This window comes from Microcaecilia unicolor, chromosome 13 (genome assembly GCF_901765095.1).
Source record: "Microcaecilia unicolor chromosome 13, aMicUni1.1, whole genome shotgun sequence".
Classification (NCBI taxonomy): domain Eukaryota; kingdom Metazoa; phylum Chordata; class Amphibia; order Gymnophiona; family Siphonopidae; genus Microcaecilia; species Microcaecilia unicolor.
The window spans coordinates 50390918-50405746 of record NC_044043.1 but is presented as its reverse complement, the minus strand read 5'-3'; the positions used below and the strand labels follow the sequence as shown (position 1 = coordinate 50405746).

At 48.3% G+C, this 14829-nt stretch overlaps 1 protein-coding gene across 1 annotated transcript in view; it reads left to right on the top strand.

Moving 5' to 3' along the window:
• The window catches only part of SMG8 (SMG8 nonsense mediated mRNA decay factor), a 29246-nt gene extending 21677 nt beyond the window's left edge, over positions 1–7569 (top strand). The window contains 5 exon segments of the mRNA XM_030185827.1: positions 7027–7045; positions 7048–7068; positions 7071–7100; positions 7103–7134; positions 7137–7569. Coding sequence (XP_030041687.1) covers positions 7027–7045; positions 7048–7068; positions 7071–7100; positions 7103–7134; positions 7137–7223 — 189 coding nt within the window. The 3' untranslated portion in view covers positions 7224–7569.
• The last annotated feature ends 7260 nt before the right edge of the window (positions 7570–14829 follow it).

The following is a 14829-nucleotide window of genomic DNA, read 5'->3' as shown; positions in this document are numbered from 1 at the left end:
ACCAGTGTGTCCTCTCTTCTCCAACCCAACTCTATCTCCCTCTTTTCCCCCTACCCATTCCAGCATCAGGCCCAACTGCCCTGCCCTCGTTCCTTTCTCCTTTCTGCTGTGGGTTCAGTATTTGACTCCACTTCCTTCATCACTTTGGTCTGGCATCTCTTTCCCTTTCCTATAGACACACCCTCCTCCTCCTCATGGGTCAGACAGCACCTCCTCTACTTATCCCTCCAGCCCCCCTCCTTCTCCCCCCATGGATCCAGCCAGCACTTCTTTGCCAGACACAATTGCCTCAAATTTCACTATGACAATTTGTATGAATCACAATTTTAAAAATTAAAAAAAAAAAAAACCTCACAATTCAGTAAACACAATCACATTTTCATAATCTTCTCAAAGGGGAAAAAAACAGTTAAGAAATAACAAGCACTTTAGCTGTTCATGCACTTCATTTTCTCTGCCTTGCCCCCCCCCCCCCCCCCCCCCCCAGCACATGTATCACATACACTTTCCTGCAGCCGGCAGCAATTCACACAGACCAACTCTGTGGCCTTCCTTCCTGCCAAGTCCCACCCTCTCTTCTGCAACTTCCTGTTTGCCATCAAAACAGAAGTTGCAGAAGAGAGGATGGGACTTGGCAGGAGGAAGGCCACAGAGTTGGTCTGTGTGAATCACTGCCAGCTGCAGGAAAGTGTAAGTGACACCCGTGGGCAGAAGAGAAATTTTTTTTTTTACCGCAGGAACAAGGCTTTTTACTGTTCCCGTGGGGCGATAAAAAGCTTTGTTCCTGCATCCATAGTAATTTGAGTGTTGCTGTTACTGCAGTATGTCCAGGGTAACAGTACCTGTCATTCTCTAGTGGCAGCCTCCAACTGTGTATTCTTCCCGGAAGCCTTTCATTTTAGTGCTGTATATTAATGCACTTAGACACAGATTTTAAACCCAGAAGTGGACAAGAATGACACACACACACACACACACAACCAACTGACAATCAGCAACTAGTAATTACCTTGTCATCAAGCAGATGAAGCCATTACGTATGGGTTGTGTCCATCACCAGCAGGGGGAGATAGAGAGCACTCAACTTTTCACAGTGCCTCATGGCCAGCTAGCTCCACTGCCTCTTCAGTATTCTCTATCTCCCCAAGCAAGGTGGCTGCAGCTTCTTCGAGCTCCACTGCCTCTCAGTATTCTCTATCTCCCCAAGCAGGGTGGCTGCACCTTCTTCGAGCTCCATCAAAATCTGCCTGGGGTGGCTCCTGGCTTGCCAGTTGTTAGCCGGGGGTGTTAGAGGTATAGCAGCTTTCAGTTTGAAGGCACATAGGTCAGCCCGTTCCCTGCCGTTACCCATGCACCCGTGGATGTGACATATTAGCTTGCTTTTCCCTGTCCTTTCCCACTCAGGTGATGCCGGCACATTGGGTTCGCCTTTCCCTGCCTTTCCCACTTATCTTAGCCTCCGGAGTGATTTTTATTTTACCTCTTTGCCTCTGCTTTCCTAACAGCGTAAAAAAAAACAAATAATTACAAAGTCGCGTTCACGCTTTAGCACAGCGATCTTGGAAAAGGGTTTTTCTTGAGATTCTTCTGCAGGACCGGAGCTGTGATACTCGGTCTAGTGAGGTAGAGTGTTTTCTGACTCCTCCGGGGGGGCCCGCGATCGGGGGCTTTTTGGCGCGACCGCCATTTTTCAAATTTTACCGCTGTTTCGGCGATGGCTGCGGAGACTGTAAAGCGCTGTTCTAAATGTGGCAAGCGCAATATCAGCAGCGGGCTCTGTAATTCGGTGCTGTACATACGGTAGAGCCGGCCCGAGCATGGCGAGTGGGGCTCTTTCCCAGCTGTGAGCTGGCAGCAGACACCATTTGTGATTTTCCACATGGCGCGGCCTCCGTTGCGACGGAGAGCCCTGATCTGGGGGGGGGGGTGGGTCCTCATGAGTGAGGCTAATAATATAGCTGATAGCCCTGGGCTGGAGGAGCGTTTTTCTCCCCTGATTTTGTTTAATGCTGCATAGGGCATACAGCTTAAAAGAGCTCTTCCACAGGGATCTCGGACCCTCTGGCTGCCCCCCCACCCCCCCCCCCCCGGTGGATCCTGGCCTTTTGGAGTTGGCTTTGCCTGTTTCTTATCCTCTGATAAATGCAGAAGGGCTAATTCCCCTTCTGAGTGTGGCGCACCCCCCTTTTCCCCCACGTGGGTCGTGGTTATGAGGATTCTGAGGGGTCTGGCAGAACTTCTTGGGCTGAGGAGGCCAGAGTCGGGTGCAGAATTGCCACAGGAGCTTGCTGTATCCGTCTGCGGTGAGGATTTTCCACCGCAAGGAGCTGCCAGCGCTTATTTCAGTTGCCTTACAAACCCTCATCGATTAAAGATCCTGGGAGTCGCAACAGCCTCCTCTGTTAATCCAAGGATGGCTAGTTCCAGAAAGCCTGCTCGAGCCTTTCCTTTGCATGACCTCCATCCAAGAGCTTATTTTGGCTCAATGGGCTGACCTCGAGGGACCTTTGAAGGTTGCCAGGGGCTATGGGCAATTATACCCTCTGAGTGAGGAACATTTGGCTCGCTTTGCATGCCTAAAGTGGATGCCCTGGTTCATGGCTGTGACAAAGAGAACTACCCTCACCTGTTGAAGGAGGTGTTGCCCTGAAGGAATATTCAAGACCGCAGACTGTGATTCAGCTCTGAAGCGGGTCCTTTGATTTGGCAGTCTCTCACTGTTCAGGCGTCTGCAATACAGTTGTTATGCTGCTAGAGCCTGCCTGGCTTGGTTACAGCAGGCAGTGGAACAGCCTGGTGATGGAGCTGAGACCTTATCTGAAGTGGCTCCGCGGATGGAGTCGGCCTTGTCCTTTTAGCTGACGACCCTTTATGGATATGGTCAGAGCTTCGGCTAAACAATGGCTGTAGCAGTGGTGGCTCGCTGCACTCTTTGGCTACGACATTGGGCGGCGGACATGGCCTCTAAGCAAAGGTTGGTGAAGTTGCCCTTTCAAGGCCTTCTGTTTGGTGAGGAGCTGGAAAACATTGTTAAAGGCCTGGGGGATTCCAAATCTCAGCGCTTGCCCAAAGATAGGCCGAAGCCTTCCTCTAAGGGTCAGGCGGTCCGCTCCTCTTACAGACCATCGCTTCCTGTGAAGCTAGAAGGTACCCGCCCAGGGTGTGCTGCTGGTTCACTTCTCAGTGCCCGCTTTAGCAGAAACTCCTTTCGCTCGGTACAAATGTTCCGCAGCTGCCGGTTCAAGGCCTGGAGTTCAGGGGCGACCCTCTCAATGATGGTGCGCCGGCTCCCTCCCTCGTTTCCTGTCATCCTGTCTTTTTCGAGGAGTGGGCCAAAATCTCCGCAGATCAGTGGGTCTTGGACCTGGATCAGACGGATACCGAATAGAATTCGATGCCCCAGTGAGGAGACGGTTTGTGGGAGGTCCCCGATGCGGTTCTGCCGCCAAACGGACGGTGGTAGAGGAGACTTTGCACAGTCTGTGCCAGATAGGGGCTGTGACCCCGGTGCCTCCGCGCGAACAAGGTCTAGGCCGCTACTTACACAATTTACTTTGTGGTGCCACGAAAAGGCGGGTCTTTTCGCCCGAGTCCTGGACTTAAAAGAGCTAAACAAGTCCTTAAGAGTGCGGCATTTTCACATGGAAACCCTGCACTCCGTCATTGGCGGCGGTACAGCCAGGAGAGTTTTCTCACGTCTCTGGACCTGAAAGAAGCTTACTTGCACATACCAATTTGGCCCCTGCACCAGAAGTTTCTGCGGTTTTGCGGTGGTTGGGGAAAACATTTCCAGTTTCGGCCTTGCCCTTTTGCCTCGCCACAGCTCCCCGAACCTTCTTCAAGGTAATGGTGGTAGTAGCTGCCTTTCTCAGGCAAGAGGGTATCTGGGTTCAACCCGTACCTAGACGATTGGCTCATCAGAGCAGACTCAGAAAAAGAGAGTCATCTAACTACAGCCAGAGTGGTTTTCATCCTTCAATCTCTGGTCTGGGTCGTCAGTATGGCAAAAGTTACCTGACCCCCTCGCAATCTCTAAAATATTTGGGGGCCAGGCCTGGACACAGCCTCGGGGCTATGTGTTTCTTCGTTCTTCCCGAGCAAAGGCAGTGGCGAAGCTTCAGAATTAGGTCCGTCTGCTCCTGAGGATGGCCCCGCCTGCTAGCTTGGACATTGGCCAGCTGTTGGGATCGATGACGGCCACCTTGGGAAGTGGTGCCATGGGCGAGAGTGCACCTGAGACCGGCTACAGTATTCTCTACTTCAACGATGGTCTCCAGTATCTCAGGATTATCAGTGCAGACTTTCTTGCTCCCTGCGGGCCCGCCTCAATATGGAGTGGTGGCTCTCGGACAGCATGTTGCGGCGGGGAATGCCGCTGGCGCTTCCCGATTGGTGCCTAGTGGTGACAGATGCCAGCTTGAAGGGCTGGGGCGCACATTGCCAGGGGAAGCATGCCCAGGGTCTGTGGCCGCCCTACGAGTCGGAGTGGTCTATCAACTGCCTGGAGTTGAAAGCGGTGTTTCTGGCTCTTCTGGCCTTTCAAGTGATCCTGGAAGCCTTGGCTGTCCGAGTGATGTTGGACAACACGACAGCAGTGGCCTACATAAATCAACAAGGCGGCACTCAGTGCAGAGCTCTAGCCGCGCAGGCCGAGCAAATTTGCCACTGGGCCGAGCTGCATCTACAGTCCCTGTCAGCAGCTCACATTGCAGGTCAGAGCAACGTGCAAGCCGACTATCTAAGCAGGCATCAAATCGATCCAGCAGAGTGGGAACTAGCAGACAATGTATTCCTACAGATATGTGCCAAATGGGGCAAGCCAGTGATGGATCTTATGGCGACCAGTTCCAATGCCAAAAATCCCGTGCTTCTTCACAGACAGAGGGATCCTCACTTGGCCGGTTGGATGCCTTGGCTCAACCCGGGCCCTGGGCTTAGCTGTAATGTCTTCCCTCCGGGGCCCTTGATAGGCGAGTGCTCCTGCGGATATCGGCTGCAGTCAGGAGAAGTGGGGCTCATCGCCACCGGATTGGCCCAGGAGGCCGTTGAGTATGCGGACCTCCGACAGATGCTGTTGAGGCTCCCTTTCCGTTGCCATCTGGTTCTGCACCTGTTGTCACAGGGTCCGGTGGCCATGGAGGACACCTGCCGCTTTGGTCTTATGGCATGGCAGATGGAAGAGGCGCAATTGAGAGACAAAGGCTACTCAATAAGGTAATTCCACTCTCCTGCAGGCCCATAAGCCGTTCCACTTTCCGTGGCTTATGCCAGGATTTGGGCGCCAGTTTGAAGGTCTGGTGTGTTTCACGAGCGCTTTCTCCGTTGCGGGCTCCTGGTCCTCAGCCGCTTCTGGACTTTTGCAGGATGGGTGTACACAAAGGCTTGGCCTATAATTCCCTGCGGTGCAAGTGGCAGCATTGGCCTCCCTGCGTGGCAAGGTTGAAGGCGTGTCCTTAGCTGCTCATCCAGATGTGGCACAGTTTCTTAGAGGGGTGCTTCGGCTCCTCCTACCCGTGCGGGCACCTTGTCCAGCTTGGAACCTGGGGTTATTATTGAAGGCCCTTCAGGGGGCTCCCTTTGAACCGCTTCGGCGTGCTTCAGAGAAAGATTTGACACAGAAGGCCGTCTTTTTAGTGGCCATTACTTCGGCGAGACAGGTGTCAGAGCTCCAGCCCGCTGTCCTGTAGAGACCCTTTTCTGCAATTCTTAGAGTCAGGGTCACGGTTCGGACTGTGCCTTCCTTCATGCCTAGGTGGTTCACCTAAACCAGCCTGTTTGTCTTCCCCCTTTGTTGAGGAGGAGTTTCCAGATTCATTTGGGCAGTTGCAACCTTTTGATGTGCGCAGGACTGTGTTGCAGTATCGCGAATTACAAATTCTTTCAGGACCCTCTGATCATCTTTTTGTGCTGTTTGCAGGTCCTCGCAGAGGGGTCTTCAGCGTCTAAAGCTACTATTGCCCGTTGGCCTCAAAGAAGCTATCTTTTAGCATATCTGCTGTCTTGCCGGGCTCCGCCTGAAGCCTTTAAGGCACATTCCACAAGAGCGATTTCCTCTTCCTGGGCGGAAACTGGAGCACTATCTCTTCATGAGATTTGCAGTGCTGCAACATGGGCTTCTAAGCTCTCTTTCGCCAGAACCTACAGGCTGGATGTGGCTGCCAGGAGGGACTGCGCGTTTTGGAGCACAGGTGCTTGCGCGGGTTGTGGCTTGTTCCCACTCTATTTAGGGATTGCTTTGTTACATCCCATACGTAATGGCTTCATCTGCTTGATGACAAGGAAGGGAAAATTAGGTTCTTACCATGATAATTTTCTTTCCTTTAGTCATAGCAGATGACGCCATGAGCCCTCCCTGTATGACTGTCCTGTATTGCAGTGATTCTGATTTAGGTGCTGTTCTTGTTCCTGAAGTTTGTATTACTTCCTTGGTGAGTCGGAAAACAGTCTTCAGGATTCTTGTTACAGTTATAGGAGGATGAGTTCATGCCCTCCAGTTCATGTTTTGGGAGGATGTGTTTATTCCCTCCAGGAGGATGAGTTCATTCCCTCCTTTTTTGAGTTCATGCCCTTGTTAAGGGGCCATCGTTCGCTGTGAGGAAAGTTCATGTTATTCCCATTGCGGTTTGCCATACTGCTTTGGAAGCTTCAAATACTGAAGAGGCAGTGGAGCTAGCTGGCCATGAGGCACTGTGAAAAGTTGAGTGCTCTCTATCTCCCCCTGCTGGTTGATGGACACACCCATACGTAATGGCTTCATCTGCTATGACTAAAGGAAAGAAAATTATCATGGTAAGAACCTAATTTTCCCTTCTAGCTATCTGGGACAGGGTGGAGGGCTTATTGTGCCCTTGACAATATCAGTCTGCTTATTAGCAATAGTTTATTTGTAACATTATCCCAATTAAACAAAAAAAAAAAAAAAAACCCTGCAAATACTGCATTTCTGATCTTTTTCAAAAAGGGGTATACTTTTTTCATTGCGATTCTAAGCATGTACTATTTATTTGAAATGATTTTTTTTTTCAGGTGCAGCCTGGACCCCCACCTTTCCGATTTTCTACCCTGAGAAGCCAAGATAACCTTACCCTCAGATGGCTCCTGGTACTACGGTTCCCTTACTCCTACGTTACAGAAACGCGGCCCCGTGCTATCCCCCTAAGGAGAACCAGCAGTTGATGAGTTTCAAGGTTCTCAGAGGGGTGCTGAAAGCAGCGACACAGTAAAAGAACGCATATCAGTGTGGCTTTTGTGCCAAGCTATTTATTTTTTACTTTCAGATTATGGCTTTTGATCACTAATGATCATTGTTTGGGACAGTAATCACTGCTCAATTTTTGTGCTATCTCACCTTGTGTAGTGGGAGATGGCTGTATGTCCAAACCAGCAAAGTGATGATGTACCCAAGTGACATTATCTTTTTTGTGGGGGTAGGGGGTGTTGATGCAGTTCTCTACAGCTAATTGGTTCCATTGTATGCTGCATCATTTAAGGACTGGATTCTTTCCACACATATGTAGTGTGTCAGTTTGTGCTCCTGAATGGTCTAAGCAAAATAAAGAGTTTTTTTTTGAGAGGGTTGTTTATTTTGTTTTATGTTTGTTTTCCTTTGAAAATGAATTGAAATGCTCTGTGCTGTTATTCTTTGCATTAATATGGTTAGTGTGAGTATACTTTTTCTAGTGCTTTGTTTATTCTTAAGTAAACAGGAAGTTTGAATATTCTTAGGTCAATATTTTAAAAGCAGTTAATCCAGATGGCACTACCTGCCTCTGAATATCCTTAGACTACTTTGGTGCTATTCAGACAGTACTGGGGCAGAGTATGGGCAGACCCAGAACTTATCTGGATAATAGCGATATTCATTCCACTATCCAGATAACGTATCTAGTTTTTTGCTGTCTCATGCTATCTGGATAGCAGGCTGAATTGTTGCTATCCAGATAATGCAGTTAGCCCTAGAACTTAACAGGGGTGATGAAGCTTTCTTCATTTTAAAAGAAATGGACTTAGAAGCATTCTTTTTAATGCTACAGTGTTTCCTACTAGATCCAAAGCCATCTAGAGAATGGGTCTCTGTTGAAGTGCCTCTTCAGTATCTGAGCTAGTGAGAGATTCATTTAGATTTATACATTGCACTATAATTCATATTGACTGGCCTGGTGACTCAGTGGCAGGACTAGGTGCCCTGCCATGCAAAGGATTTGGGTTTTGATTCTCTAGGTCAGATCTTCAGCTCTGGAATCGGCTGGGATTAGGGATACAGTAGGGCAGTGTTGCACAGTTCCTGGGGTGGAGTGGAAACTCCCTGAGGCTGAATTAAGGCTTGTGACTGCAGGGTTCTTTGAGGAGTTCTTGTGCACATCCTCTACTGATAACTTGCATTATGAAAACTGAGCTAAGAGAGGATTAAAAAAAATGGGGGGGGGGTTATCTCTGGCTAGGAAGCTGCACACGAAGGATTGTGGTGCTTGATGGCAGCTTCAATTTAAAAATAGCCCAAAACACAAAAGCATCATGCCCTACTTAATGCAATCGTGATAAAACTGGATTTAAAAAGGGTGGATCTTCTACTGATAACAACCAAAATACTTTTTGCTTCATTCATTTGGCTAGTAAGGGTAAGAAAAGGCCATATTATAATCTGGATGCTCACAAAAGTATTGACTGGTTTTGATTTCTCCATATTGACTTTTTCAGCATATTTTACTAAGTGGTTCATATAACACCAGTCCTACTGTTCAGGTTCTGATTAATGGGATTCTTTTTTCTTAGATCTTTGAAGATGTCAGGGTTGTTCCTTTTTTCCTTTATTATTTGATCTTGGTGTTGAACTGTTTTATAGTGAATTAGGAAGTCACCTACTATACTTGATTCTAATTTTAATGGAACTTCGCATAAAATATCCCCTATATGGCAAGAAACACACTCACATTTTTGACCAGCACTTAGACTGTAGGCGCACTTCCAGTTATAAAATCAGTATAAATTGTAACCATCCATGGGAAAGGTGATAGAAGCAGCAGATTCAGAATGTTGAGAATGGCCAATTTTCATGGCATGGGTCCATAAGCAATCATGTTTTAAGCCCAGGGCTAAGAGGTTCGAGATCCTGGACTACGAATCTCCTCCTAGAGAGGCAAGTGACAGTTCCCCCTTATTTGGATCCTAAAAGATGTTCAGGTGAAGAACTGGGGGTCCTCTCTGTCAGTCCCTGTCTTGCCCAAGAAGATAAGACATCATGTATCAGATCCAGAGTTCCCTAGGGTTTGACAAGCCTCAGTTGCCTCATCGTTCCTTGGTGGAATCTGTGCTCAAAAGAGCCAGGAGTTCTAGGGACTATGATTTGGCGCTGCCTGGCAGAAAAGCTAGAACCCTGGATTCATTTGGTTGGAAGATGTATCAGGCCTCTATGCTCATCTGCTGCATTCAATCTTACCAGCTCTACAGGAGCCTATACTTGCGGAACTTGATGTGCAATATGTCTGATTTGGCAGATTCTCTCCCACAGGAGCAAGTTGAATCTCTTCGCCAGTTGGTCAAGCAGCAGAAGGCATGTAGAAATTTCTTGACCAAGGGCACTTATGACACCTTTGATGTGGTGTCCAGGATCTCTGTCCAGACTATAGCAATGTGCAAACTATCATGGCTGTGTGTCTCTGACTTGGACCCGGCAGTCCAGCAGAGGTTGACAGATGCCATGTATCAGAGAGAGAACCCTTTTGGAGACGAGGTGGAGATTTCTGACTTCATCAAGAAACATACTGACACCACTGATTCTATTCCAGGTACTTCTTGTGCCCAAGAAAACAGAAGGGATGTGTCCCATCCTATATCTAAGGGCCCTGAACAAATTCCTGGTCAAAGAAAAGTTCAGGATGGTTTAGCACCCTTCTCCCCATGATTCAGGAAAATGATTGGCTATGCTCTCTTGACTTAAAGGATGTTTACACTCATATCCTGATACTTCCAGGTCACAGGAAGCATCTTCGATTTTGGCTGGGGACACATCACTTCCAGTACCACATGCTGCCTTTCGGCCTTGCATCAGCTCCATGGATTTTCACCAAGCGTCTTGCAATAGTTACAGCATTTCTACGCAGATTTGGGAGTCCACTGGTTCCCTAGACAATTGGCTAGTAAAGAGCATGTCAAAGGACGGGGCTTAGGAGTCCATGCAGAGTACTATTTGGGTTCATTTTAAATGACCTCGTCCCATCTCCATCCCATTCAGCAATTGCAGTTCATTGGAGCCCTACTAGATGTGCAGTAGGCGTGGGCTTTTTTTTCCCTGTGCGGAGGGCGGCTGCTCTTGTCACTCTTGCTACTCAGGTCTGAGCCAGCCAGCAGGTCACAGCTCGGAAGATGTTGAGATTAAGCTACATGGCCTCTACTGTCCATGGCACGGCTTCACATGAGAAGTGCCCAATGGACTCTAGCTTTCCAGTGGTGCCAAGCCTCAGGGAACCTAGCGAATGTCATCTGAAGAACACCAAAGTTGATTCATCTCTACTTTGGTGGATTATTCAGTCCAGTTTGTCGGACTTCCATTCCAAATGTTTCAGCCCCAGAGGTGCTAATGATGGATGCATCCCGCCTGCAGTGAGTGTGTGTGTGTGTGTGGGGGGGGGGGGGGGGGGGGGGCTTATGTAGATGGGCTTCACACCCAGGGGTGCTTGGTCACCTCAGGAATCAGATTAACCTCCTGGAGCTACAGGCAATCTGGAATGCTCTGAAGGCTTTCAGAGATTGGCTGACCAACCAAATTGTACTCATTCAAACAATCAGGTTCCAATGTACTACACAAGTGGGGGGTACCGGGTCACACCCACTGAGTCAGCAGGCTGTCCAGGTGTAGCATGGGCATTGCCCTCAAGATCTTCCAACTGTGGGGCACCCCCTCGCTGGATTTCTTTGACACAAAGCCCCTCAGTTCTGTTCCAGGCCCATGACAGACTAGCATTGGATGCTTTCCTCCTTCATTGGGGACGGGTCTTCTATATGCTGTGGTGTGCTGGTAAATGTATAACAGGCTCTCTCCCCGGTCCACCTCTGCGCCTCCCCCCCAAATTGCAGAGCTGGCTATAGGCGGGGAGAGAGCCCGGGGGGGGGGGGGGGGGGACGACAATGCATTACTCCAGGAAAAAAAATTAAATGATCCCAGGTTCCAATCTAATTCATGTTTAATGTGGGATAAAATGCCATAAATAAGTAAATAAATATAAACTTTTGATGTTGAGCACCTGATTCTCAAAGTGGACATATTCCAAACACTATAATGAAAATAAAATGATTTTTTTCTACCTTTGTTGTCTGGTGACTTTGTTTTTCTGATCATGCTGGCCCAGTATCCGATTCTGCTGCTATTTGTCCTCTTAACTCCGTTTCCAGGGCTTCCTTTCCATTTATTTCTTTACTGTCCGCCTTCTTCATTTCTTGCCCTACATCCGTAAGTAAAAGCTGGGTCCTCCGCAGACTTGACTGTCCAGTGGATTCAGCTTCTGCCTATTTTCTTCATCCATGTGCAGTTTTTCTCCTTTCTTCCTTTTCCCTCATCTCATCTCCTTCCTCACTCTTCCCTCCCCTCCATCCATGTCCAGCATTTCTTCTCTCTCCCTTCCCTCTCCTCCATCCATGTCCAGCAACCCTCCGCTCCCCTGCCCTCCATCCACCCATGTCCAGCAACCCTCCTCTCCACCCTGCCCTCCATCCATCCATATCACCAATTCTCTTCTCTCCTCTGCCCTCCCTCTATCCATCCATACCCATCAATTCTCTCCTCTCCCCTGCCCCCCCTCCAGCCACCCATACCCAGCAATTCTCGCTCCCCTGATTACCTCCGTCAAAGCGGCCGCATTATTGAAAGCCCTGCCCGTCTCTAGCCTTCCCTTCGAGTTCGTTCCCTCAGAGTCCCGCCCTCGCAGAAAGAGGAAATGACGTCAGAAGGCGGGACTCTGAGGGAACGAAATCACGAAGGGAAGGCTAGAGACGGGTAGGCAGGGCTTTCAAAATGATACGGCCGGATGGAGGTAATAAAGATTTAACCCCCCCCCCCCCCCCCCCCCCCCAGGGTGGCGCAGGCAAAGGAGGGCAGTGGTGGGAGGTGAGAGAAACAATGTAAGCATGGCTTGTGACGCCCTCCTGCTATGCTTACATCATTTACCGGAGTCGGCTCGCCCTGCAGAACCGGCTCGCAAGATGTTAAAAAATTTAACAACCAGCTCTTGTGAGCCGGTGCGAGCTGGCTCCAGCACACCACTGTCTATATGTGTATCTTCCCATCCCATACCTCTCATGGGGAAGACTTTGCTGAAACTCAAGCAAAACCAAGGAACCATGATCCTGATTGTTCCATATTGGCTCAGGCAGATCTGGTTCCCTCCTCTTCTGGAGTTGTCCTCCAAAGAACCTTGGAGTGTTTTCCGGCCCTTGTACAAAATGAGGGATCTCTTCTACATCTCAACCTCTAGTCTCTGGCCCTCAGCTGGGATTTGCATCTTCCTGTGGGTGTCTCCTGGGTCCTGCAGGCTTCCAGGAAAGATTCTACTAAGAGCTGTTACTCTTTCAAGTGGAGTAGGTTTGCCGTCTGGTGTAAGGGCAAGGCCCTGGATCTCCTTTCTTGCCCTACACAGACCCTTTTTGAAGTACCTTCTACACCGTTATGAGTCTGGTCTCAAGACCAACTCTGTAAGTGTTCACCTTAGCGCGATTAGTGCTTACCATTGCCATGTAGAGAGTAGGCCCATCTCTAGACACCCTCTACTTGTTTGCTTCATGAGAGGTTTGCTTTTCACAATGCTTCCTGTCAAATCTCTGCTTGTGTCATGGGACCTCAACGTCATCCTCACCCAGCTGATGAAAGCTCCTTTTCAGCTGCTGAACTCATGTCGTTTGAAGTACTTGGAGCTGGAAGGTCTTGTTTTTGGTGGCTATTAGTCCTCTCGTATGAGGAAAGGCTAAAGAGGTTAGGGCTTTTCAGCTTGGAAAAGAGACTGATGAGGGGCGATATGATTGAGGTCTACAAACTCCTGAGTGGTGTAGAACGAGTAGAAGTAAATCAATATTTTACTTGTTCCAAAAGTACAAAGACTAGGGGCCACTTGAGGAAGTTATATGGAAATACTTTTAAAACAATAGGAGAAAATATTTTTTCACTCAACGAATAGTTAAGCTCTGGAACTCTATGCCGGAGGATGTGGAAACAGTGGTTATTTATTTATTTGTATCCCACATTTTCCCACCTATTTGGGTTTAAAAAAAGGTTTGGACAAATTTCTGGAGGAAAAGTCCATAGTCTGCTATTGAGACAGACATGGGCAGTAACTGCTTGCCCTGGGATTTGTAGTATGGAGTGTTGCCATGATTTGGGTTTCTGCCAGGTACTTGTGACCAGGCTTGGCCACTGTTTGGAAAACAGGATACTGGGCTAGATGGACATTTGCACTCACCCAGTACTGTTACTCTTATGTTCAGCTCACAGGGTCAGTGAGCTCAGGCTTTAGTGGTGGATTCACCTTATTTATTTATGATATTTATACCCACATTAGCCCAAAATATACTCAAGTTCAATGTGGCTTACAAACAAACAATAAGCGAATAAAACATAATAATGTACAGAATATACCACAATTTACAATAACTAATACATTAAATTTCAACAGAGTAGTTCTCCAAACGCACCCTAAGTTCCATCTGAATCAGTTGATTGTTCTTCCAACATTCCCAAACCTTATGTCCATCCTGGCGAAAGCACACCTTGGACTACAAGCGAGCATTGGCCTTTTACTTGGAGCGGACTAGGACCTACAGACAGTCCACCCAGCTTTTTCTTTCTTTTGATCTCAACATTATGGTGGTTGCCATCGGGAAATGCACAATCTCCAATTGGATGGCAGATTGCATTTCATTCACTTTTACCCACCCAGGCTGGGCTGACTCTGGACGGTCACGTCAATGCTTACTTACAATGTCAGAGCCATGGCTGTGGTGGTAGCCCACTTGATGTGAGCTTCCACTGAAGAAATTTGCAAAGCTGCGATGTGGTCTTCAATCCACACATTCACATCTCACTATTCCTTTGAGCAGAATAGTTGGTTTGGACAGGCAATTCTTTAGACTTTGTGGTCTAGAATCCAATTCCACCTCCCTAGACCCATTTTGGTCTGTGCCAGGCTGCACTCTCACACAGTTTTATATAATTTTAGGTTGATTACTTATTTTTGCCTTTGCCAGGTCCAGTTGACCAATGGTTGTTTTCGGTGAGCCTGGTAGCTAGGGTTTCCCATATGTGAGAATATGGTCTGCTAAGGAAAAAGTACTGATGGTCCTGCGCTGGGATGACAGATGACATCACTCACGTGTGAGAATGAATGGCATGCTGTTTTTGGAGAATGCTACAGCTAAAGTATATTTGCTTTTCCCAAAAATTGGTGCAAGAAGAAACCCCACTAACAACCATTGGAAAAAAAATTGTAGAAAGTATTTTTTTTTTCATACAGTAAATAATTAATTTGTGGTCTCTGTTGGTCGAGGATGTGGTCAAAGACTAGTTCCTGGAAGAAAACGTGAATACGAACGTACTACGCCAGGTAGATTCCTCTTATAGTCCTAATTGTACATAGAAACTGCATACAAACACCCTATAAACGGGGCTCTGGGCAGTCTGCGGTTGGTGTAAGCACGCGACACCCCAAAAAATACCCTAGCCGATTTGCTGACGCAGTTCCTACGTGCACGCATGCGCCCTGCTTAGCCCGGTAGGTATCGAGTGAGTCTTTCTTTGTTGCGTTTGCGCAATAGCAGCAGGGTGACGACAAGTGCCGGGCGGTCGGA